General features: G+C 34.4%; 1 protein-coding gene across 6 annotated transcripts in view; it reads left to right on the plus strand.

Moving 5' to 3' along the window:
• PHF14 (PHD finger protein 14) overlaps nucleotides 1-25,153 on the plus strand; it is a 167,426-nt gene that overhangs the window by 49,881 nt on the left and 92,392 nt on the right. For all 6 annotated transcript variants that reach the window (XM_062569178.1, XM_062569182.1, XM_062569179.1 and 3 more), the window contains exons 14-16: nucleotides 3,372-3,540; nucleotides 20,886-20,936; nucleotides 21,089-21,210. In XM_062569178.1, the coding sequence (XP_062425162.1) occupies nucleotides 3,372-3,540; nucleotides 20,886-20,936; nucleotides 21,089-21,210 (342 nt within the window). The remainder of the gene's footprint in view (nucleotides 1-3,371; nucleotides 3,541-20,885; nucleotides 20,937-21,088; nucleotides 21,211-25,153) is intronic.

Here is a 25,153-nt window from a genome sequence, read left to right on the forward strand (position 1 = left end):
GAAGCAGAGGGTTTTTTCCCTTAATCGTTGTCAAATACATGGAAACAAGTAAGAAGCATTGTGATCAATATGAAAGCTCCCTAAATCTTAAATTAATGATCATGTAAGGAAAGAGTAGTGCAGTGCTTCTGTTAAGTAGATTGTTCTTGAAAATGCTTCTGCTGTTTGACAAATTGCTTCTATCATGATTACTTAATCTTCACTAACGCAAAGGATTTTACCTTTCTTGTACTACAGAATCATTCTCTGAATGTGAAAATTATCCGATCTAAAACACATGAGGAACTACTGGAAAAAAAGTGCTACAATGCTATTGTACAAAACATTGGTAATACCTCTAAATTATTTTATTAAGTTACAGCTTCCCATTTTCCAGCAAGGCTGAATCTGTTAACATTGTAGTGTAGATCAGGAGTGTGCTTTTGAAGTAAATCTCCTTCTGTTGCCACCTGCTGCTTTTTGGTTCCCATTATGAACCCCGGAGCATGTGAACTGCGTTGCTTTCAGGCGAGCCTGGAAGACAAGCTCTGGGAGCATACCTGGTCACCTTCAGCTGCTGATGTGTGCTCTGTCTATGAGGCCGGATTCAGCATGTCCAAAGTAAAAAAGAAAACAAAACCTGGTGTGCAGAAGTTGAATCCCCAGCACCAACTACTTCTCCTATTAATTTGCATGTGCTGTGTGGCAATGCTTGCTAACATAGACATAGTTGAAGACTGAACAGACCGAAAGATGACCTGTAGTGATAGCTTCTGTATTCACAGATTTTCCTTGGAAGAGATGAAACTAAATGAGCATGACTTCAGCGTAACTAAGTAAGGATAGAGAGTCATATGAGTATATCAGAATTAAGCAGCAGAATGGGAAAAAAGGTTTGTTTTAAAATCAAGAACCATATTGAAATAAACTGTACTATGAGCTGAAAATTAGGAAATCTTTTCTAACTCAGAGTGTTGTTCTGTAATAACTTTTCAGGGGGCCCTATAGGGGCAACCAGCCTGATTACGTTAAAGTTGAAGCTTGACTTCTTAATGAAAGCATTGCTAAGGTGCCTGTTATGGTAGGGGCTATTCCAGTAAATCGAGAGGTTCCTCATATTTTGTGTTACTAATATGCCTTTTCCTCTCATCTTTAGTGTTTAAAGTTTTGTTCTTTCAATTTCTTTTTTTTTTCCACTGTCATACCAAGCCTAACAGCTTTCTTCTTGTGCATCTAGCTTATTTCTAATTTTGAATATATTGAAATAAGTGTCCTGAAGAGTTGTAGAAATGTTAGCAGACACTGAAAGTTTAATGAGCGGGGCTTGCAAAGAGGAGAAGAGATTAGTCACGTATTATACAGTTGTATGCTGGCCCAAACTGTTTGCAAAGTGTAAAAATATGTTAACTGACTTTATTATGTTTTGGCTGCTAATAAAGTCCTCATACTTCTTTGGGAGAAGGGAGAGAACTATGTTACCTTGCTGGCAGTCTACCTTGTAGTACTTCTTTCGTTTCAGATCAGCAAATACTACTAGCACAGGCCTAGGTCCTATTTCCAGTCATCTCATCTCAAGTGCTTTAGCAATAATAAGTGATTTATCTTCATAATGTTAGAAAGTATCAACTAATGTCTTAATTTCTACATATAGAAAAATTAAAGCAGAAAGATACTGACTTAGCCAAGGTCATGCTGATAACAGTTAAGCAAACCAGGACTACATCCTCTGTATTTTATTTGTCAGCTGGTGGTCTGTCTAGCAGACCATACAGACTGCTGTTGTCTTTTGGTATGCCCAGAAAAGATCTGAGCCTATACTGCTTAGATTAAGAGCTTGTAAGAATTAGAAAACATGGAAAGTTTTTTTTTTGTTGTTGTTTTCTTCTTCTCTTGATTAAATAAATTTGCAGTAGGCAGTATAGCCTTACATTTTTTGTTTGTTTGTATTGGTATTTAAAGTACTTATGAAACCATAGGTCAAAGCCAGCCATTGTTAAAAATATTACTTAAAAACATTTTTGCCTCTCCTGACACTGTTAAGTTTATTTGTGGTTCTGTTCTGTGGATTTTAAGAGGGACTGTTCGCATTAAATGGAATATATTACTGGTCAGTGATGTCTTTTTTCATTCTGAAAAGCTTATCTGCTTTTTATAATCAAATCAGTTAATAGTAGGATAGCCCTTACTGAAATTCATCATAGCAGAACTGTTTCTGTTAAGCACATACATATGAAGAAAACAAGTCACATGCAAAAAATATAGCTGGCAGCATAGTTGAATTTTCTGCTTTTATTAGATACCAGATTACCCTTCCTTCTTGTCTCAGACATGTATTAACATGTAACTACAAGTAAATACATGCATGTTTTTTCTGTGTCTCCTTACAAAGCAAATTTGCTACTTCATTTACATAGTTTTCAATGTGTATCTATGTTCATGCCAATTAATAGCGGAATATAATTTAGAATTTTTTCAGTTGATACTATAAAAAGACTTTTTAATACAAGTAAACAATGATTTGAATTTGTTTGAAAGAATTTATAGCCTACTGAATTGACAATGTAATAAAAAAAGGAATTCTAGAAACAGCTACTATCACTAGTCTCAGTAGGTTCATTTTTCATATTTTTGGTTAACGTCTACATTTATGACCTTATATAAGGTTAACTTACGCTCTAGATGAGAACAATCCAGGTGACTTCCCATAATGTTAATTCTTTCATAGAGCTTGTTAATGGCTACATTTGTTTGTTCACTTTTGAAGTTCTGACTGTGATATTTGTAGTTTTAAAGAAATGCAATAAGATGTGATTTTTTTCCTACAACTCAGTGTTAAAGATTGTTAACAAACCATTTGTAGCCTCTGTGCATCTCCAACTGTTTCTTAACTATTTTTTTTATGTTTAAAACCTCCTTCCCTCCATAAATTTTAAAACTGATTTTCATAACTGACCTTTCTTGCAAATCTCTGCCACTAAAGAACCCTCAGGAGAATGAATTCTGTACTGTGTCATTGTAAAGATTCAAGTGCAGCAGCAGTTACGATAATGAAATGGATTTCAGATTAGAGGACACCACTAAAAGTGGGAATATGAGTAGGAATACAGATGGTGAAGTGAAGTGCATCTTTCTTGAAGTTTAAATCCTATTTTCAAAATCTTGGGTTTCAAAGTTTACATTCTGTCAGAAAGAAGCTAACAATAAACAATCTTTCAATTTGACTGGTTAGCTGCTTAAAATATTGTGTATTTGAGAAGTTTCTTCAGATGCCCATGAGATTTCCTGGCTTTTACTCATTTATTTTTAATGCAAACACTTACTTTCTGCTTCAAAATATTTCTTTTTCTGCTTTTGTGACTGCAATTTTCAATATAAAACCTTTCACTTTACAGGCAGTGCTCAGAGTGTGACCAGGCAGGTAGCAGTGACATGGAAGCTGATATTGCCATGGAAACCTTACCAGATGGGACCAAAAGATCAAGGAGGCAGATTAAGGAACCAGTGAAATTTGTTCCACAGGATGTGCCACCTGAACCGAAGAAAATTCCAATCAGGAACACGGTAAATAACAGCTGAGTTGTTACGCAGCTCATATTCATAATAGTTTTCTTTTAAGATCACTAATGTTTGGGGAATTCTGAATTGAAGGATTTCAATTTGTGATATGCTATTTTTATTATAAACTTCTCTTCCGGTTTTTAATGTTTAATTACTTCTGTGAAATGCTCAGCTTTGCTAACGTAAGTAATAACATAATTGACAATTTAGATACTGTTCATTTCCTTAAGTATAGGCACTGTATTGAGTGACTGCATATTCTGTGACTATCACAAAACCCCTTGTTATATTAGTTTGTTGCTTAGTTTTCCTAGTCTTATTCATTGTTATGTTCTCTTGAACATAACACCAGCAAACTGGTGGATAGTTTCAGTGAGTCTAGCTCATGTCTCTTATACTGATGGTATACATAGTATCTTTCTTTTCTTTGAAAGTAGAACCTTTTATTAATCATTGTATTCTGTGTATTGAGTTTTTTTTCCTGCTGCTTTAGTCCTTGGTTTTGCTCTCCTACTTGCTCATAAAACAGGGTATTTTATGTGGATATTGTGACATTACACGTAAAATGTACATGAATGTATCTAAAAGAGCTTCTAGTTCCAGTTTAGGGAAAGAGTAATATTTGCATGTCCCCTTTGGTCATGCATAATAATTATAGAAAAACTGTGATTCATCTTCCAAGATGCATCTTAATATTAGAAAGTACTTAAACTCTCTCAGAGTCGGGTTAGATTTACTACATCTCTGATGCAACAGAACTTTATTTTCCTGAAATGACTTTGCAGCCATCTTATGCAGTAGTAGTAGATACTATTCTTAACTCTTCTAGCTGTACAGTGATTAGGCAAGTATTTTCCTTACCTAACCTTAAATGTTTGCTTTAACTAACTTAAATGTTTGCTTTTGTTTTTTTATTATTATTATTTTTCTCCTGGTCCATGCCTAGAAAGAGCTTTTAAGAATGGCTCAAACCAGAATTATTGATTAATTTAGTGAAAACTTCTAGGAATATGAGTAATCCCAAATGGATATGAATAATGCTTATGAATAATTGAGAGCCTGTATATAAGAGGAAGATACTTTTTCGTATTAAGGAAAGCTCCTCCTTAATGCATAAGTTTATATGATATTTCTGTCTGCTGAATCCTTTGCATCTCTTCATTTTTTTTCTTCTTTCTGTCTCTCCTTCCTCCCCCAGATAATGGTGTTAGGGGGAATAAGGATTCATGATTATGGGAAAGAGAATTGAGATATTGCAGGAAAACTGTTCATAGTAGTAATGGACAGAAGAGTGATACAAAGACATGGTACAGAAATTCATAGGAAGCCAAGGTTTATTTGCTCTGCTTTTCTTGTAATAGCTGTTGAGTTTCTTCTGTGATAAATACAGAGAAGTCTGATTGTCCTGAGGTATTCCCCCTTACCACGTGACACTATGATGTGCCACATGGCTCAGTGGCATCTCACGTGTTATTGGGCATATTTATTCGCATAGTGAAACGTAACGTGGAGATTAAATTTACTCTGAATAAACTAATATGTTGGCACAGTACAGCATTGCACTGTGGAAGAACTACTGCTGCTTGTCTCAAAGACAATTTTTTATTCCTTTACTTGCATTTTTAGTGTTTTTTCACTTCTCCCCAGTTCTCTACTTTTCTATAGAATACACATCTGCAAGATTGTGCCAGTGATGTCCAGTGGCTATTTCAAGGAACTTCTGTTAAAGATCTTCTAGCTTTTCCATAGTTGAGAGAGAGTGTGTTCTCTTCCTCCCTAATGTCTTCCACTTGCCTATGGAAAAGAAGGTTCCTGCCCTTTTCTTTTCTACTGGATTTCTTTGCTTTCTTTCAACTCTTGTGATCTCAGAATGTGTGGGCTATATAACCAAATGAACCTAAAACCAAATGAACTCTGAAAACTTAGCCCTTCCCGACTGTGTGGGATTCTGTCTCCCATCTTCTTGTTTTGAACCTATGGAAGCATAAAGTGGTGGTAGGAATATATATTTTAAACATTATTACTAAGCTGGCCTTTTCTTTGTGGTTTCAAGACTGCTGAGATGCATGCAGTGTGTCTCAATCCCTGGTACACTGATAATATTTAAGAAATGATTTTTATTTTTTCATACCTGTGACACTTTAAGTCAGTGATTAGTTTTAGTTCTGGTTTTGCTAATGTTCAGCTATGTCTCATAGCACATAGGTCTTTGAGTATAGACTTTTCCCTGTTTTTTTTTTTTTTTTTTTTTTATTAATATGTTGATTCAATTCTAGGCCTTAGCAATTCTCATTTTTATCCAAGAGAACAGAACACTGAGAAACAAAACTGTATCAAATAAATAATGCAATATAAATATAATCATACATTATTAATTTGTCCAATCATCTTATCTATCTGTAAAGATTTAGCTCATTTTCTTTTAATAAGAAAACACTCCGTAATTCATTAGCTCTGGACTACTGTATGTTTGAGGAAAAATGCTTGAGGTTTAGACAAGTTTGCAGGTGAAGTTTAGTCATATCTAATTAGAGAGCATGTCTGTGGTACATTTTGACAGTAATGAACAGATTCTTGTTCTTAGTCTTCTCACTGTTCAAATGCTTTAAAATAATTTAAGAAAAAAGTGAACAATTTGAAAATATATTTACTTTGCAGTCATCTCTCCTCAGTGTCTTTGTATCTCTGAGCACATTTGATTCAATCCTGTTGTTTTGGAATAAACTGGCAAGCCCTCTCACCTAACGTATGCATACTGTCCTCAGTCTTGCTGCTATTATCAAAAAGTACAATTATAAGCCTTTAGAACTGTGTATTTGTTGCTCTACAGGGCATTTTTGTTTGTTTTGTACAAATTTAACTTGAGTTAGTATAAATGAGGGAAGATTTTTTTGCCATCTACCTAAGACAGCAGAATACATCTTATGTCTGGATTTCCCTGTAGTTGTTTATTGTAGTTAACTTGTCTTTATTTTGTTGACAAAATTGTGGGTAAGCCATAATCCTTTATGTTGAGAAAGTTTATATGAGGTATTATTGATGAAAGAACAACAATTGGTATCAGTAAAAAGTTTTACATAGTTAGCTAAATATATCCATATAAAATAAGCCTGCTACCTATATGAAAATATTTTATGTTAAATTGCATTTTCAGAACTGCTGTTTTGTTATTGATTTGTCCTATGACTGATACATTTGGTAACTCTGATTTCAGCGATGATAAAGGATTCACTGCTTTCGTGTAAAACTGCTTTTTTAACATATTCATAATATTTTTCCTATTTCTGCCCGATTGATATATATTATGAAGAATAACAGATCTTGTTAGAAATATTCAAAATTATTGTTTTTAGTCAGACCTAATTATGTCTACTTAAACCCTGCAAATATTTTTTTTTCTTTTTTTCTTAATCCTTCTAAGTTCCTGAATTCAATGATATTTAGGTTTTGTTTTCCAGGGATAAGTTATTTTTTAAAGAAAATAGTATTTTCGTTACTCGCTTTAAATGTACCTTTCAATTTCCTTTGTTTTTGCATTGTGCAAGGAGATAAATAATTGTAACTTCTGTAACCTATACTTTTCCTCCTCTTTCATTTCTTCTACAAACTTGACAATTCTTTTTAGTTTTTCTCTCTTAAGTCTCTTAACTACTCAACTTTTCATCTGTCTGAAGATATTTTTTTTTATTCTTTAGCAGAAATTTAGAATGAGATTCTCTGTTTTATTTTGAATGGTGTGCTGTTTCTCCATATCTTCAGTCTGCTTGTGCAAAAAGCTCTGCTTGTGACTGGGCTCAGAAGAGTTGTAGTATTCTTTCTCCAACTCTTTTGTGAGGGAAAGTGAGAGTGTGTAATAAAAACTCAGGTTTTCTCCTAGGGCCTACAATGTTCAAATCATAATTCACACTAATCCTGCATCAGAACAGCAGTGGCCAGAGGACACTGGCAGTCAGAGTATACTAGCCTGTGCAACTTGTTTAAGTGACATCAGGGACCCAATTTCCCTCTAGAACTGGGACTGGGAGAGAAGTAAGACTCAGGCAGATTGTTCAGAGTCAAGACCCTATTTCTCCCTTGTACAGTTGTCTATGTTAGTTGTCTGTCAGGGGAGTGTTTTGTATCCTAACACTGTGAATGCACTATAGTATTTCAGTCTCTCAGTTTCCAAATACTGCCAAATACTTTGCAGATACTTATATCAAGAAAAGAAACTGTTTTTAAGAAAATGAGAGTATAGGGAGCAAGTCCTGTTACTTGGATTATATTGTTTGCAAGAGAGAATGCCTAGCGTATCGTGCATTAAAATGTAAATTAAGTTTACAAGGAGCCTCTTCTGATGTTAATCTTCCCAAGAAAGATCCTATAAGAATATGCCTCAATGCCCAAGTGTAAATTTAAAAATGTCAGAATTCTGCTCTGAGTCAGGGTCTATACAAATTGTAAATTAGTGCAAATAGGCTAGGGGTTAGGCCTCTGCGTCTTCTGTATAAGAACTGTGTTTGTGGATAGAATTTAATGCATTGTTTATGCTTACACAGTTCAAGTCATATTTAGTAATCTTTTAATGATATTCCCAACTTAAGTTAGATAACTGTTTAAATTAGGTGTATTTAAAATCTGTAATCACTCTATACAATTTCAATTTCATACTTCTATATAGTTCACAAATCATGTTATTTCTACTGCTAATTAAATTTAGAATAGCAATAGATAATTTATATAAAACAACAATTTCCTAAAATCATTTTTTATTTCTTAAAAACTTTTCATATTTGCTTTTGAATTCAATTCTGATTTTTGAAATTGGATATTTTTATTATGAAGAATATATAAAGAAAAGAATACTATGTGATAGTATGTTTCTTTGAAAAAATCCTTTACAAGATATGGCAAGTGCTTTACAGCAGTAAGTTAATGGATTAGTGTTGTTTATCTACTCAGCCACCTATGCTCTGTTTTTAGATCATTTATGGGACAATCCATTTGAACAAAGAACGGCTTTTAATATTGCCGCTTCGATGTCGTTAAAGAAAAGAAACTTACATAAGTGATGATTTAATTTAATCAATAAAATACTTAGGTCTATCATGATTTTGCAAAATTTTTGCATGCTGCACTCCACTGAAGAAGAAATCTCTTCAGGATGTTTTAATGAATTTATTTTAAAATTTCACAACAAATGCTTTACCTACTGCATGCAGTATGTATGCTGCTGTCTTCTGGAAGTGTAAAAGTGTTTCTGTAAGAAATGCCACATAGATGTCCACCTTCTAGAGCAAGACTGTGCAGCTGAGGCTAGCTCTATGGTGTAAGAAGTGATAAAGAGTGCTTTTTCCTTAATTCTAGCGCATCCACACAAGTTAAGTAAATTTTATGTTATTACATTCTCCAACAAATGTTTTCAGTTTGTGGGGCTGCTAATAAGCAAATGAGGGTCGTACAGGTTTTACACAGAGCCTTTTTCTTTTCTTTTTTTTTTTTTTTTCAACTGAAAAGAAAATATCTACCCAGTACTATAATGAAGAAAGCTTTTTGTCAAGGCATTTTGCACATTGAATAATTCGAGTGATTTAAATAAAAACATCCGATCTCAAAGTTGTATTTTGTTATCTAAAAATACAAAAAAATTGTTTTGACATAATTGCATTGTATAAAATCCCAATGAACAGACAATGCCGTTTCTATTTAGCTGAAAAAGTCTGTGTTTTGGTGAAAAAAATATTTTATTATCCAACAGTATGCAGTTCATTCTTTGGAACATGGAACAAAACAAGTCTGTGCCTGGGGAGCTATGTTCTAAGTAGATTAGTTTAAAAAAGATGTAGACAAAGCACCTGAAAGCTGTATTAGACACAGGGAATTTTTGTGTATATTGCTTTTGCTTTATAAATAAATATCATTACTTAGAATAAATTAATATTTCTTTTGTTTGAAGTAAGAAAAGATAGCAGAAATGAGTGACTTTTTTCTAAGTATATTAAAAGATAAACAAGGTTGTTATTTAATTGAAGCATTTCTACCCAAGCTCTTTCCGTAAATCCATTGTGCAACTTAATTATACGATGTCGTAGATACAAGTTCTGAATAAAGGATGGCTAAAGAAGGAAAATAGAAAATCGCTTCCATTTTGAGTGTAAACATCAGTGCTTCATAAAGACAGCAAATAATTTTAAAACATTCTAATTTATATTTATCAGTCATCATGTTAATTAACATTGTCACTGATTGGTCAGCTCATTTAAATCTGACTTTTAAATGAGTAACTGAAAGACCTTTTAAATTAACTATCTAATAGTGTTCTATGGCGTATTAATACAAAGGCACTAAATCTAGTTATATCAACCTGTCAAATACATAGGTAAATAACGGTTACTTGGATAGCTTTGGACTCTGTTTTGGGTTCAGGTCAAATGTGGAGAGAAAGAAAGTAAGATAAAGTGAGGCAGATCTTCCGCAGTACAAATATAATATATCAAAGTTATTTGTTCGTTTGTTTTAGAAAACAGGAAAAAATATAAATGGAGGATCACTTCATTTGGTATGATGTCCTCTTCCTGAGCAGGAAGAGATGTAAAATTGAGGATACCAGGTAGTATTCCAGTGATACAAATGTTGATAACAGTGACATTTCTCTGTAAGTGAAAGTAACTAGCATATCTATCACTTGTACAAATAAGTGATTTTAAGTTTAGGTTCCAGAAAATAGCGCTCTCTTTTACCAGCATGTGAAAACTATCTTCCTTTTTTGGATCTCCTCCTCCTCCTCTGTTTTTCAGTTCTCCAAACCTGTATGCTTTGGAAAAATTCCATGTTAAAAAGTATTAACAGAATTTGAGAACTAGCAGGATTTTTTCATCTCTCTTAATTTTTTGAAATGTTGATTTGTAGTTAATTACCAAATTCTCAGTGATAGTGTAGCTATGATAGCATAGCGACAGAAGTGTTGCAAAATGAATCTTGCTTTTCAACAAAATAGAAGTCCTTAAGAGAATGAAAACGTTTTTAAAAAAATTAAAATTGGTGAGGACCAGTGGTGAGGACTGTAGTATTCTGTAATTAAGCTTTATGTTAATTTGTTTCTCTTTTTAATCATATTTTGATTTACTGGTGTTTGCTTTTAGTCTGGAAGTTTTTTTTCTTATTACTGCCTGCTTTCTGGACAGTTAAATAATTATTCTGGAGATATATTTTGAATAGTACTGAAATGTACTATTTAAGGTATTCACTTTGATCTGTATTGAGCAAGTGTGCCATCTGGTGTCTGCATAGCTGTTTTAACCTTTATTTAAAAGAATTTTCTGCCTGTGTGATGCCATCAGTAAAATATTTTTTTCTACTTATAAAGAAAAGAAAGTCAAAGGGATTTTTCTGTAACTGTCTTGATTGTAACTTTGACAATAGATGTTTGTACAACTGTAATTTTAGAAAAGTTGGGTGATACGATGGTGTAGAATTTGCCATATTAGGAAAAGTTACAAGATTTGCATATAACAGAATAGATGCCGCATCTATAATACCTGCATGGCTTCAGCCATTTTTTTTTTCCTTAGGCTTCTGGAGGTCTGTAGTTTGCTTTATGTATACGCTGAGTGATTAACATAGTGATTCCATAAAGTTACTTTTTCTTCATTATAAAAACTTACTCATAGAATTCACAGAACTCAGGACTGTTTTCTAATTGATTCTTTGTTGTTTGTCTTTTATAGTGCCATTTATTTTACGAAATCCTATTATTCACTGAAACATTGTCATTATTAGTAATATATTAGAATATATGCTGACAGACCTGTAGATACTTTTATCATAAATTTATGTTATGGAGTCTTTGGTGACTTGTATGGATGATTTCTACTTAATATTTTTGCTATTTATGAAGGTAAGAGGGAAGCATTTTTTTTTAAAAAAAATCAAACACTCGTGAAGTTAAAATAACCCAGTATTTTCATGATTTGTTATTGAGCTATTTAACATATAGTTTGTAATATTTTGTGAAAATGTTCTGCTTATGTTTCATAAGAAAGTCATCTTCTGTTTTATAAAAATTAGATGATTCCTTGCCATTGCCTGTTTATTTGGAAATATTTCATGACATTCTATCTTTACTGATTTTCTTTTTCCCTTTTTTCTTTTATCAGCATATGCTTAAGTATACTGTAGATTCTCATCAAGTATACATTAAAGGCTGTATGGAGGAACAGAGTTACAATTAGGAAATTTGCTTATTTTTAAAATTCTGCAATTTTTTCCTGTATAATATATATCAGTAAGCCGTAAAGTTCATTCCCAACTGTGGAAGGATATAATTCTTATCAATGCATCAAGTATATGATAACATAAAAATGAAAACACATAGAACTGAAGCATTTAGATAAGCAACAGAAATAAAACATGATTGTGTCTTATGCTGGCCCTCTTCACTGTGCATTTCACCCAGTTATCTATCTGTCTACAAGAGTCACCATGACTGCAGGTCAGAGGGAAACCAAAATCAAATACATAGTATTTCTGAGAAGAAATGGTGGGAGTTGAAGATCTATAGAACTGCAAAAATCAAAATATGCTAAATGTTTCACATTTGATCCTCTAGTAATCACAACACGGTAACATATGTAGGCTTTTTATACAATCAAGAAATTGTTATTGGAGCAGTAGTTTTAAAAGGCATGTGTCTATTTAGTAATTTAATCAATTTTTTAAATGAAATTGACCAGTTTTGAATTAATTATATTAAAGCTTGAAATGGAAACCCACAGCTTCCTAGGAAGAGCGGTGGTGTAGCGAATAAATTTTCTGTGCTCACCATTATGTAGGAAAATAATACTTAAATTATGGTGCCAGCACAATCAGTGGTATCAGAAATGTTGTGCCCATAAGAGCCTTATCTATGTGACAGCATCATTTCTGTGCCATCCAAGATACACAGAAGCACCAGCATAATGAGCATCACCTTGCCTGTCTAGTTGCAGGAGCACAAAAGACTAATGCAATGGAACTGCTGGATTTACACAGGTGTAACTTTATAAGAATATGTGCTGGGCTCTTCTTTAGCTGCTTGTGTGTGTATATATGTGAATGAGGGAGAGGAATTCTAATCATGTAACATATTAGGCAAAGGAGAAACTGAGAGCAGTGCTTTCTGCCATGATGTTTGAAATAGATGGCAGGAAGAGTTTGATTTTTCTCAAGTGATTGGGCATCTGTAAGTGCCATTAAATATCTCTGTGTTCTCACTCCCTCTTGGGTTTAAATATGCTTTCTCAAGTAACTTTTTTTTGTATTGTTATGCAGAGATCACCACTGAATTACTAAAAACAAAGTGACTGAGTAGATAAGATCCTGAACCGTACTGTTTTGCTTTAAGTGGATATAGATCATTGCTGCTGACCAGAGATGCTTTGAATATTTCATATTTTTTTCACTTCTTTTTGATAGTGATAACTCTTGTTTAGCTTGTTACGTGGAGGAAATTATGAAATAGGTGACAGTATAAAATACTATATTCCAGAAGAACTTCAATAAAGCACAAGAGGAGCACATACTTGCAACTGTTGGGAATCACCCAACAGGTGGATGAGTTCTCCATCCTGTTTGTTTTCCATTTTCTTAGGTGGGGGGAGCTGAAGAAGCAAAACCGCTCCAAAAGAGCATTCTGCTTACTGTTGTTGTCTTTGGATGATAAAGCTTAAAGCATGTGTTTGTACAGACAAACAAGAGGACAACGATGTGGTTTGCTTACAGCTGTCGTAGTTCTGGGTCACGTGTGCATCAATTCTGCTTTCACACTTGTAAGCTATACCGTAGGAACTTACTGTATTTGTGAGTGATGGTGAAGAGTCTGTTTCTTACTATTGTCCAGTTGTTACTGAGGTCTAATTTGAATATAGAATTTAAGTGTTCATTTCCAGCTTTTCCAAGTCCAAAATACAGATCACCAGTTTTGCCTCAATCTTTTTTCTTCTTTTGATTGAAAAACTGATCCTATTGTTGATCGTGTTTACACTCAGTTTTGTCATTCCATTTTGGACAGTTTTCCTAACTCTCTAGTTTTCTAAGTATTTTGAGTATGATGCTTCCTTCCGGGTGTTGGAATTGCATTAACCCTACAGTTCATCACCTTTACTGTTTTTCTGTCCATTTTGATATGTTTTTAAAATGTCAGCCTAATTCCGAATTACACATTCGGTCCACATCGCTTTGGATCATGCCTTTCTTCATCAGTCACTATTTATTTCTTATTTTGGGATTCTGTTTCCTAGCCATTTATATCCTGATTTTGTTAATTCCCTAAGGTGATGTGCAAGTTACCAAACCAGAGCAGTCAAATGCTGAACACCGCAGATGGATGCCTTTGGGACACAAACCCATGACGGCTAAAAGAAACCCATCTCTTTATCCCTCTTTCTCTTGCTTAAGGCAAGTGGATGCCTTAATTCTCCTAATTTCTTCCTTTGTTTTTAGAGGCCTTCCCTAACATTCTTTCTTAGCTTTGTTTATACTGATTATTTTAATGTCAACTAAGATTATTATAAATTAAAGAGACTAGAGAGAGAAAAAAAAAAAGGCTGTTTTTTCTACTTCAGGTTTGATAGCAGTTTGCACATGGTGTCCTTCACTGGTTTCTCTGTAGGTAGCCTTTAACGTTTTGTGTGAATTTTTAAGATAGTAGAAAGGCAAGAGAAAGATTTTTATTTTTTCTTTCAAATTATAAACCCCCAAAACAGAAATTAATGTAGTAACTCAGAAGTATGATGTACACATTGTTGCTGTGGGATGGCTCCCCACCTTCCTGACATGACAAGCTTTGAAGTAAAGAACCAAAAGGGACATTGTTAATCATTTAGGTTTCAATTTTCCAGCTTATTACTCTTTTCTGATAGAGGGCATTTAAGATTGCTGAGAAGGCTAAACCTAATAAAAGATTCTTGGAAAGATGGCTTGCTTTTAGCAGTATGATTTTACTGAACTAGACAGTTCTATGTCTTGTACCTGCAGAACATCATCTTGTGGTATTTTAGAAATTAAGCTTAGAAGTCCATTTGCCCAAGTAGAGAGTTTTTTTCTTTCTCAGAATGTTTTGCCAATAATCACTAATAGGAAATGTTACATAAGTTTTTAACTTTTTACAACTTTCAGATTTTTAATCTTTTTTTTTTTGTGGTTAAAATTAAAAATACTTTTGTTTTATGCTTGCATCTTAATTCATTGATTTTTTTTTTTTTTGGTCAATCCAGGTTGCTTTGGAAGGTATTGCTAATGAAATAAGACAAATGATTGTTTTTCTTAATTTCTGTTCAATGTAAGGTATGTTCTTGTGACACAGCAGCTAGATCTTTTGACTGTTTCTGTATTTGAAAAGAGAGTAGATTATAACCTGGTTTTCTAAGGAAATTAAGTTATGCAGTTGCCTGTCTTTGTGGCGGTTTCACCTCCAGTAGCCTGTTGAGCAGTTATGGCAACATTTGATAGAGATCTATGCAGAGAAATAATTAAGTTCTCTTTGTGTTTTTTTGTTTGTTTGTTTGTTTGTTTGTTTTGAGAGCACCTGGATGGGAAAAGGTTAGTGCACAGTAAGGAAGAGTTTTGTACAAGCTCAGTCTTCAGTATTTGGGCTCTTGTGCATTCAGAACATGTACCTTGGAACCTGTCGTAGTGTGTCCTGAACCTTTTCAGGGAATGGGGGGAGAAGTTTAGGGTATTTTCAGGGACACACTTTGAATATGGGAGGAAAGGACTGGTGAAGAAATCGATAGGGAAAGGGAAGATACAGGAACAGTATGGCACAGTGTTAGAAATCTGATTTGGTAAGTTCACTTGGCTGTTTTCTAACTTCTATTTTTTTTTAAGGATCAAAACAAAAAACAGTAGCTTTCTTGTGGCATTTACCAATGACACACTCATTGACATGTCATACTACCTTGAAATAAGATTGTTTCATTAGGTAGCTGAGGTTATACAGGATCAGTACTTATTTGGTCCCTAACTGCAGGTATTTGACTTAGATTTCAACAGAATTTTTAAGCTTCTTGTGTAGTAAATAGAATTCAGGGAACTGCCTGGCACTGATACTGTGATTCCACTGATACTATGGGACCTAAAAATTATTGGCCAGAATATTTATATTTATATAGCACAAATGTGTCTGCATAAATAACATACTTAGCTGAGTCCAGGTTGAATTAATTGAACAAAATTGTGCAAGTATGAGATTGAGACATACAATCGAAGTCTTGCCAATCAGATGTTGTTAAGTGTCAGCATTTGAACTAATTTTTTACAGAAGCTAGGGCTAAATTTCTACATACAGAAATGTATGTAACTGTGTATTATGAATCTCCTTCCATTGTTCAGTACTTTTGATTCCTGTCCTAAACTATTAGGCAATTGGCATGTAAGAGTTTCTGCAGTCTAATCCAGGTCTAGCTGTATTTAATTCTGGACTGAATTGTCCGTTCTGAATGGTAGATATTTTAGAGCATGTCTACCTTTTGCAGTGAAACAAAAAACAGCTGAAATAGCATGAACAGAATAATGGTGGGATTTTTTTTGCTTGAGTGTTAATAACATAATATTTTGTTTTCCCGAACTAGTATCTCAGGGCTTTAGAATTGTAAGGATACATTCCATAAAACTTTCCTGCTCTGTTTTGTGACATATATAAAACCTAAATAGAAGATTTCCCTAGAGTATTGAATTGAAAGTGTTTTGATTACAAAAAAAACCCCCACTGCATTTATGTGCATATTGTACTGGATTAATGTGTTTGTTTCTAAATAACTTTGGAGTACGAACAAGGTTCTGAGCTACGGTATTTAACATTGGACTTAAATAACACTATTCCTTCAAATTCTTCTTTTGTAAGAGATGTTAAATTTTAAATTGTCTGTGAAAAAGTACATGCAGCCCACATATTTGAGCTTAGAAGTTCTGATGTTCTCCTGGCTAATTTCTCTCTCATGAGAGAGAGAATTCTGAACATTTTGAAATGTAAAGCAGTAATTTTTGAGGCATATGTTTTCTATGAAGCTATAAAGTAAATTCTGTGAAAATGCATGTAAAATTAAAAATGCTTAATTACTGGAAGAATATTGTTAAAAATAACAGATGCCATTTACAGTTGTGAGTCTGGTGCTGTTTTCCATTGTAAATGCAGACAAGAGTAAAATGCTTCTGAGTAGAAATTAGAATTGAAGGCACATTTAAGTGTGGAAGTTAGTTCAGAAAATTAATGTAAAATTCTAATATTTTTCAAAGAGTGTAGAATATCCTGCAAATATCAATGTCAAAGGTCTTGATTTTAATGTTTGTTTTCTGGTGGTTGTCAAGCATGCAAGCATTTTTGAAGATGTAGAAATCTAATGGATGCATAATGCAAGTATAATTTCCTGTGATATTCCTTGTCATAGGCATCGTAAGTCTGCGGATATCAGATAGGTGAAAATCAACATTTTCTTGACAAAATGATTTATTGATCTTGGTCTCTTTCAGTAACCATTGTGATAAAGCTTAAATATGATTCAGCACGTCTTAAAATACAGTTATCTTTTCCATTTATGGTAAATATAGTTTCATTATTATCTATATTTGTAAGCTACTCACCAATTTAAAATTGCGTTATTCTGATTGTACAAGGCATGCATTTTTGTGTCTTGCCTGCTAAAACATGGAGAGTGAGAACTCTAATGCTGTATAGTGGCATATACTTTTCCACAGCCTATTTTTAATCTTCACACAGCTGCAGTTAACGGGGCTATCAAAGTTTGTAAATATTGGTAGGACTGATGCCAGAGGCATCAGAATTCAGTTGTGTGCTTGCAAAAGAAGACATAGACATGCTCAGGACATACTTAATCCAGTTAACAATGATCTTGAAAAAGTACTACTTTAACAATGTTTTTGGAGTGAGCTACATTATGCTTGGTTTTCTCAGTTTTATTAGATATCTCAGCACTTAAATTTACAGCTTTTAAGAGGAAAAAAAAATGTGTCATGAAATGGAATTATGGAAGCTAGTACACCTCAGTCATCACGGAGTATTAAATATATACGATATTACTCTGAAAAATACTATTTAGAGAATGTTTTATTGTAAAAGGTGATTTCATGTTACAGCATTTTAATGCTTTTCCTACTGAGTTATATCTTAAATATACAACACACAGATAGCTGCAAGCTTAGTCTCAGAATAAGTGTGTGAAATACTCTCACTTGTAGATCTTCATTTATCAGTGTACGAATTGATAATATTTTCTACAGGTATTCCAAGCTCCCAGTGTGTTACAGCTGTTTAGAATTTGTCTCAAGGGAAATGTGAAAGAGCTCTCAGTGGTATTTTAAGTATTCTGAGAGGGCACAAAATGGCCTGGTATTTTCCATTCATGCAGCTGGGAATTTCCTTGCTGCTACAGGGTTAACATTTCCTTAAAACTAAAAAGCACTTCTCAAAGAATATGTTATTAACATGAGCAGATCAAGAATTGCATGTGTAGAGAGATATACATCTGTTGAAGAAGTGGCAAGTTTATTTACAGTATTTGAAGTGTGTCTCTTGGTTCAGAACAGAGAATGGTCCTGATGTGAGACTAGGACGTTTCCCCTTCAAAGAGGACTCCGAGCAGGGGAAGCAAGGCATTTCTAGCTTTGTCACAATTTGGCTTGCAGTAGACACACTTGTAATTCTCAACTGTTTTAAGGTGGATTTTTTTTTGGTGGGGGGGGGGGAGGAGGGGGTCACTTGGTTTTTACATTTTCTCTGAGAAACTGGATGCTGTTTTCTCTGAATACTAGCTGCTTCCAAAAAAAAAAAAAAAATCATAAAAGAGGCAGCTAGGGAATGCGTTTTCTCATCACATGACAAATGACTTCATAAAATGATTATTTCCCCTCAGAAGAAAAGCATTTTGGAAAGTTCTCTTTTATTAGTATCAAAGCATCAAAGGTGCTGTTGGTTAGCCAAGTGGTCTCTGATGTTTTTCATTTCCTTCCCTGTCCCTTCTAGTATTCTCCCTGCATTAAACGAGGAATACGTCATTCAGCTCTTGGCAGTTACTTAACATATTCAGGCTTCGGTACTGCTATTTCAGAGAGAAAAATTGGGTGACTAAACTTGGACTTGTTTGATTTGCTTATAATAGATTATAAATCTTTGATACCTGTTGTTACAGTTCATGGAAGCCTCTTACTTTTTGTGATTACTTCTATTCCTTAACACAGTTTGTATTAAACTAAATTGCCAGCTGCCTGGCAATACTGAAATAAGCTTCACTTTTCTATTAGCTGTTCCATCTGCTGTGTACCAGTAGCCAATGAAAACAGATGGCATTAAGTTCACATTCTGTTTAAATATGTTGCACGTTAAACTGTTTTCCTGTCTTCAGTGTTTTGCTTCATAATTTCATAAAAGATAATCTTCTTAATCTTTCTATACATACTTGCATATGTCCATATATAGTTAATGCTAGGACTTGATGAGCATCTGTCAGATAGTTGTTAGCCTCTCTCCTTTTGTGTGCATCAGTATGTGAAACTAAAGGTGACAAAAAGTTCACAGAATTTGGTTTAATTGTTCTGGTTAATATTGAACAGTTTGGTACAGAAATTATTCCTTTAATTAAATATGAATTAGATTAAGAAAGGCTAAATTAGTATTATATTACAGATCTAAAGCACTAATTTGTTCTATGTTTGAGAAGTTAAATAATCCTACAGTAATAAATTTATAATACTTATTTATCAGGTTAGAAACAAGGTTTGTTCACAGTGTGTAAAATTCTGTGTAATCACAGGCACAACTTATTTGTATCTATATGTACTTTAAGAACCTGTGTTAAAGGCTGTGCCCATTTACCCCTCCTCCCATCTAGAAATAAACTCTTACATTCATTCTTAGAACTACTTTAAATCATCTTCACATGTTGAACATCTAACAGTTCCCACTGGTCTTTTCGAAGTTTAAAAGTTTTGTAAATTAGGTAGTAAAAGCTTATTGGGGATTCAAGAGATTACCTTTACAATACCCCCTTTTTTAAATTATTTTATTTTCTAGGTGTTGGAGTTTCAGGTCCCTCAAGAATTTTCATGGTCTTGTGTACAGATGCACATGAGATTTAGCAGCTGAGAACTTGATTTATTTGTACAGCTCGGTAAATCATCTTCTGTATTTCAACAGGTGGACATAGTCAAGACTTGCAGATCCTTGCTTCTCTTTAGGTAGATTAAAAAGTAAATGTTTTCTTTTAGGGTTTGGTTAAGGACTGAAATAAGAAATTCTGTCACTGTAATTTACATCAGAATTTGTCTGTGGCATTTAATTACAGAGGTTAAAATCTAAATTAGCATATAAAAAATTTTAGTATGATTTTTAACAAATTATTTTGAACACTTTTTTCCCACTGCTATTTGTTTCTTTGTGGTCTTTAGCCTGTGTATTAATTAGCCATTACTCCTATTCACTGCATATCTCCAAGTACAGAATCTGCCAAAATATCTGAGAGAGCTTGTGCTTCTGAAAACATAACATTCACTTGTTCTTCTTGCATTGGCACTTCTTTTTCCTTAGTTCCTCTGGAAACAAAATGGTGCATTTTCCTGGCACACTGGCTACTTCTTGTCGTGGTTGTATGATACTCATTGCATTAAGCTTCCATTTGAAAACTTTAATAGTTTGTACACCTCAAAAGCTGTAACATTCTTAAGAATTATTTTCTGATTATGTTTTGATGAAGTCTGGATGAGTTTGATAAATGTGGTGATCTTGAGCCTGTTTAGAATTCCACTGATACCTATAACATAATACAGAATTCTTTACACAAATAAAGCACAAAGGAAGTTAAAGTTTTTAGAGGGAATGCACTCAAATTTAAAGTGCTTTACAGCATACTGTTTGCAAATTAATACCAGTACTGGATTATGATATGAGCTGGTAATCTGAGCATTTGGTTTACCGATAGAGGAGTTTTAACTGCTTTTAAGTACTCATGGAATTTATTCTCACACATTGTTCAAATAAATTTACAAATTACACACTTCATCATTGGGGAGGTTGTACGAAGTCTTCAGGAGACTTGTGTTTGTAAAGGCAGTCTTTTTTAGAAGAAGATTCCACATCCTCAGATCAACCAATTAAATGAGTTTATATTCAGGTTTTTGCTAGTACTGTACAAAATTATATCTGGAATCTAAAGCAGCTGCCCTGACACCTGTTACTGTATTTGCCTTGCAGTGGTTCTGTAATTTGTGCTTTAAATGATTCCTTAGGTATGCTTTCTTTTTTCTTGTTGTAAAATAATATATAAACAGCAAAAATGTTTTGTGTTATGTAACATTGAATTTTAAATATATTTTCTTTCTAGAGAACTAGAGGACGAAAACGAAGCTTTGTGCCTGAAGAAGAAAAACCTGAGGTTGGAATATAGTGTATTTTTTTTTACAACCGTTTCACAAAAAAATTAAACTTCAGGTTGAAATGTTACTTTCTGTACTATAATTGAAAATATTTGCTTTCCTCCTCTCCTTCTCCCCGCCCCCTCCCTTTCTTTTGCATCTGCTATGACAGGAACGAATTCCTAGAGAAAGAAGACAAAGGCAGTCTGTTCTGCAGAAGAAGCCCAAGTCAGAGGATTTAAGGACTGAGTGTGCTACATGTAAAGGAACCGGAGACAATGAAAATCTAGTCAGGTAGGTTTGGTGTTCTGACCTCATGAGGGATTAAATTTCCATCTTCATAATTTTCTCATCCTAATTATAGCAAAACGTATTTTTCTTTCTTTTTTTGTTTGTTTTTAAATAATTTATTTATGGGAAACATTACTTTGGAAGCATTGATTTGATTCACTTACTGACCTGCCACACACATTTACACTGTGGATTAAGTTGTAAATAAGCAAGGTAATCTGTTTTTCTAACACAAGAGATTAATTTTCCCTTGTCAGGGTGAATTGTCAATGCTTTATACCAGGTCAGAAAGATAAACTAACAATATAATGATAGTAAAGCTACAGGACCATCCTAAAAGTAATTAAATTAGCATCATTAACAATCTTACGAGCTGAAGTATGGATTATGAGGAATTTGTTTTTTAAAATGTGTTAATGCCACCTTCATTAATGCAGATAATGAAATTGTTCAGTAATCATTTTTCTTATCTGAAAGGGAGAGGTTTTTAAAAAAAAATCTGTTGAGTGGGGGATTTTTAAGGGGCAGGAGTCTAATTCAAGCATAGAATAAGTGCTGTTGAATAGCTGTTGTTGACCACAACATTTTTGTTGATTTTGACTTCATAGCTGGCATTTTGACCTCTTTGCAAAGCTGTAGAAACTGCTCAGAATTCTTCTCTCAGAGAGCAGACCTATAGTTGAACCAACTGAACTTTCAATAAAACAATCTCATGGTTAATTTAGATGAAACTAAATGTTGTAGTTAGGTCCTCTGTTTCAGGTGTATTTTATGGACAGGCTCTCTTTAGATTAAATACATTTGTTGTTTTTAACAGGAAGGGTTATTCCCAAATACATGTTTTCATTTGTTTCAAGGAATCAGAGTTATGACAAAAAGTAAGATACATGCAATCTAAATGTAGTTTTAGAATCAAGATATATTCGAGATGTGGTTATCTTAGAGCAGTTTATTTTAGTATCTCAACTACAGCGTATCATTTACCTCAGAAGTTGCTATCATTTCAAGGATGCCATGCCAGATTGTATTTTTCTTTCCAAATTCGAGGCCGAATGCCTTCTCAGTAGCTGGGAGACTGTTTTATACATAGACATGCTATTACTGCTCAATCACCTAGCTGCTGCTCAGTGCCAGATTTGCATAGATGTGATGGTTGATACGTTAGTATGGGTTTGATACATTAGTAAAGGCAATGGTTCTCAGCTATCCACAAGAACAGAAAAGGCCTTCATCAGCCTTACTGCATGTAGCCCAGTATTTACCTAGTAGCTGTATTTGGAATATGTACCAGAAGAGAGGGACCCTCGGTTTACATTTGATTTAGTAAATACTGGCATTGTTTACAAACTTTGACTTTATCATTTTTCAAGTTATAATACTAAAAATTAGTAAAATTATGACAGTGATCAGCAGAAAATAAATAGATCCAAGAAGGCTGGAACAACAACATATATAATGAAGCACTTCACTGTGAAAAAGAAGTGAATTAGTAGTGTTTTTTTTTCTTCAGGATTCTTTCTCTAAGTACTGAATATCAGATTTAAGGACATAAAGGAGAACATGAGGAAATACTGTGGAGAGCTGCATATTTAAGTTGAAAATTAAAAATATAGTAGAAATGTGTTGCTTATGACCTGAAAAGATTTTAAAAATATTTATTTTACTTCTGCAGTCTGCTCCAGATTAGTTTTTATAAAAGACTATGAATTTATAGTTGTTTTTCCTTGAATAATTGTACCTTAAAAAAACTGCAATTTTATCCAAATTAGATGACTAGTGTTTCTAAGATGTTATGGAGACTGTTTTTGCTTGATATTAAAAGATATTAAATATTTAGTGAATTTAAAAATACTGTTCCTAAATCTCTTAATTCTTTCAATGACAATGGATTGAGCCAACGTGACTGCTAACTATCATATAGGCCCATTGCTGTGTGGCCAGAGTTGTAGAGGCAATGTGAGGGACTTGCTGTGTCAGAGAAAGTTTGCAGAATTCTTTTTTTCTCTTACTTTACAAAGTAAGAGAAAGCAACCTGGACTGCTTCCTTCTCCTGACTGTACCATGATGCAAGATTCTTTTGTGGTAGTAGAAATAATATGTTATTTTACATTCTAGTTGGTAGGATTCCTTGTAAATAAAGAAACTATTTGAGAGGGAAACAGAAAAATAACTTTTAAAGATCAATTCTCTTTGGCACTGTCAATTATTAAGGCAAAAATATTCTAAAAAGATCAGTGGTAATCTTTTTGATCACTCAACAAAGTGTTTTCTAATTGCAGGATTTTATTTTTCTTCTCTCCTACTTTTCCCCATAAGAAAAGGGAGATATGGGGGGGATTTTGTAGAAGAGGTTTTTCTGAATGTGAAAGCTAGTCACTTAAGGTAAACGGAAATACACAACTGCTGATGCTGCTGAATTGAGGAACAGTCTTAATGGGCCTTCCAGCTTTTCCTGATATGTGCTACCTCATACAGAGCAGATGACATGACTTTTGAATGAATAATACCTGTTTTTCAGAAACAGGTTTTCTTAAAATTTTGGTTTTCCTAGAATTTAAGTTTATTCTCCACTTCAGGGTTATTAACTGAGTAAGAAATAGAAGAAGTTAAGCTATTTCTCCTATTTCAGGAAGTGGGGTTAGATGAGTGGACAGTGAGATGGATTGAGAACTGGCTGAATGGCAGAGCTTAAGGGGTTGTAATCAGCGGTGCAGAGTCAAGCTGGAAGCCTGTTACTAGCGGTGTCTCCCAGGGGTCAGTACTGGGTCCAGTATTGTTCAGCCTCTTCCTCAGTAGCCTAGATGAAGGAACAGACTGCACCCTCATCAGGTATGCTGATGATGCAAAACTGCGTGAAGTGGCTGATATATCAGAAGGCTGTGCTGCCATTCAGCGAGATCTGGACAGGCTGGAGGATAGTGCAGAGAGGAACCTCATGAAGTTCAATGAAGGCAAGTGCAGGGTCCTGCACCTAGGGAGGAATAACCCTATACACCCCATGCAGGTTGGGGGCTGACCTACTGGAGAGCAGCTGTGCAGAGAAGGACCTGAGAGTCCTGGTGGACAACAAGTTAACCATGAACCAGCAATATGCCCTTGTGGCCAGAAAGGCTAATGGTGCATTAGTTGCCAGCAGTCAAGGAAGGTGATCCTGCCCCTCTACTCAGCCCTGGTGAGGCCGCATCTGGAGTAATGTGTCCAGTTCTGGGCTCCCCAGTACAAGAGAGACATGGAACTACTGGAGAGAGTCCCACATAGGGCTGCTAAGATGATGGAGTGGAGCACCTTCCCTATGAGGAAAGGCTGTGAGAGCTGGGCCTGGAGAAGACTGAGAAGGGATCTGATCAATGTATACAAATACCTTTAGGGAGGTTGTCAAGTAAATGGGGCCAAGACTCAGTTCGGTGGTGCCCAGCGACAAGACAAGAAGTAACAGGCGCAAACTGAAACACAGGAAGTTCACCTTAGTATAAGGAAGAACCTCTTCACTGTGAGAGTGACAGAGCACTGGAACAAGTTGCCAAGAGGTTGTTGAGTCTCCTTCTCTGGAGATTTTCAAAAGCCGCCTGGACACGATCCTGGCTAACATGCTCTAGGTGACTCTGCTTGAGCGGAGGGGGATGATCTCCAGAGGTCCCTTTCAAGCTTGACCATTCTGTGATTTCAAAAAATGCAACCATGCCCCCTCCCCAATAGATCCTTTCCTTTGTCACATATGGAGGTTTTGTAAAGTAATTCAAACTTGTAGCTTTTCACTTGTATACCTTTTGCACTTTTTGCAAAACCCTTCTTTAAATCCAACATTTAATTATAACCAGGCTTGTTTTATAAAATGGAGTCTGAACTGCAAGACTCTTAATAGCTACTAATTCACCTGTGTGCTCTTTCAGCTACAGTTGAATGAGATCTTTTGTAAATTACTAAACAAGTTTCTTGATCTAAGCTT

This window comes from Rhea pennata, chromosome 2, assembly GCF_028389875.1.
Source record: "Rhea pennata isolate bPtePen1 chromosome 2, bPtePen1.pri, whole genome shotgun sequence".
Classification (NCBI taxonomy): Eukaryota; Metazoa; Chordata; class Aves; order Rheiformes; family Rheidae; genus Rhea; species Rhea pennata.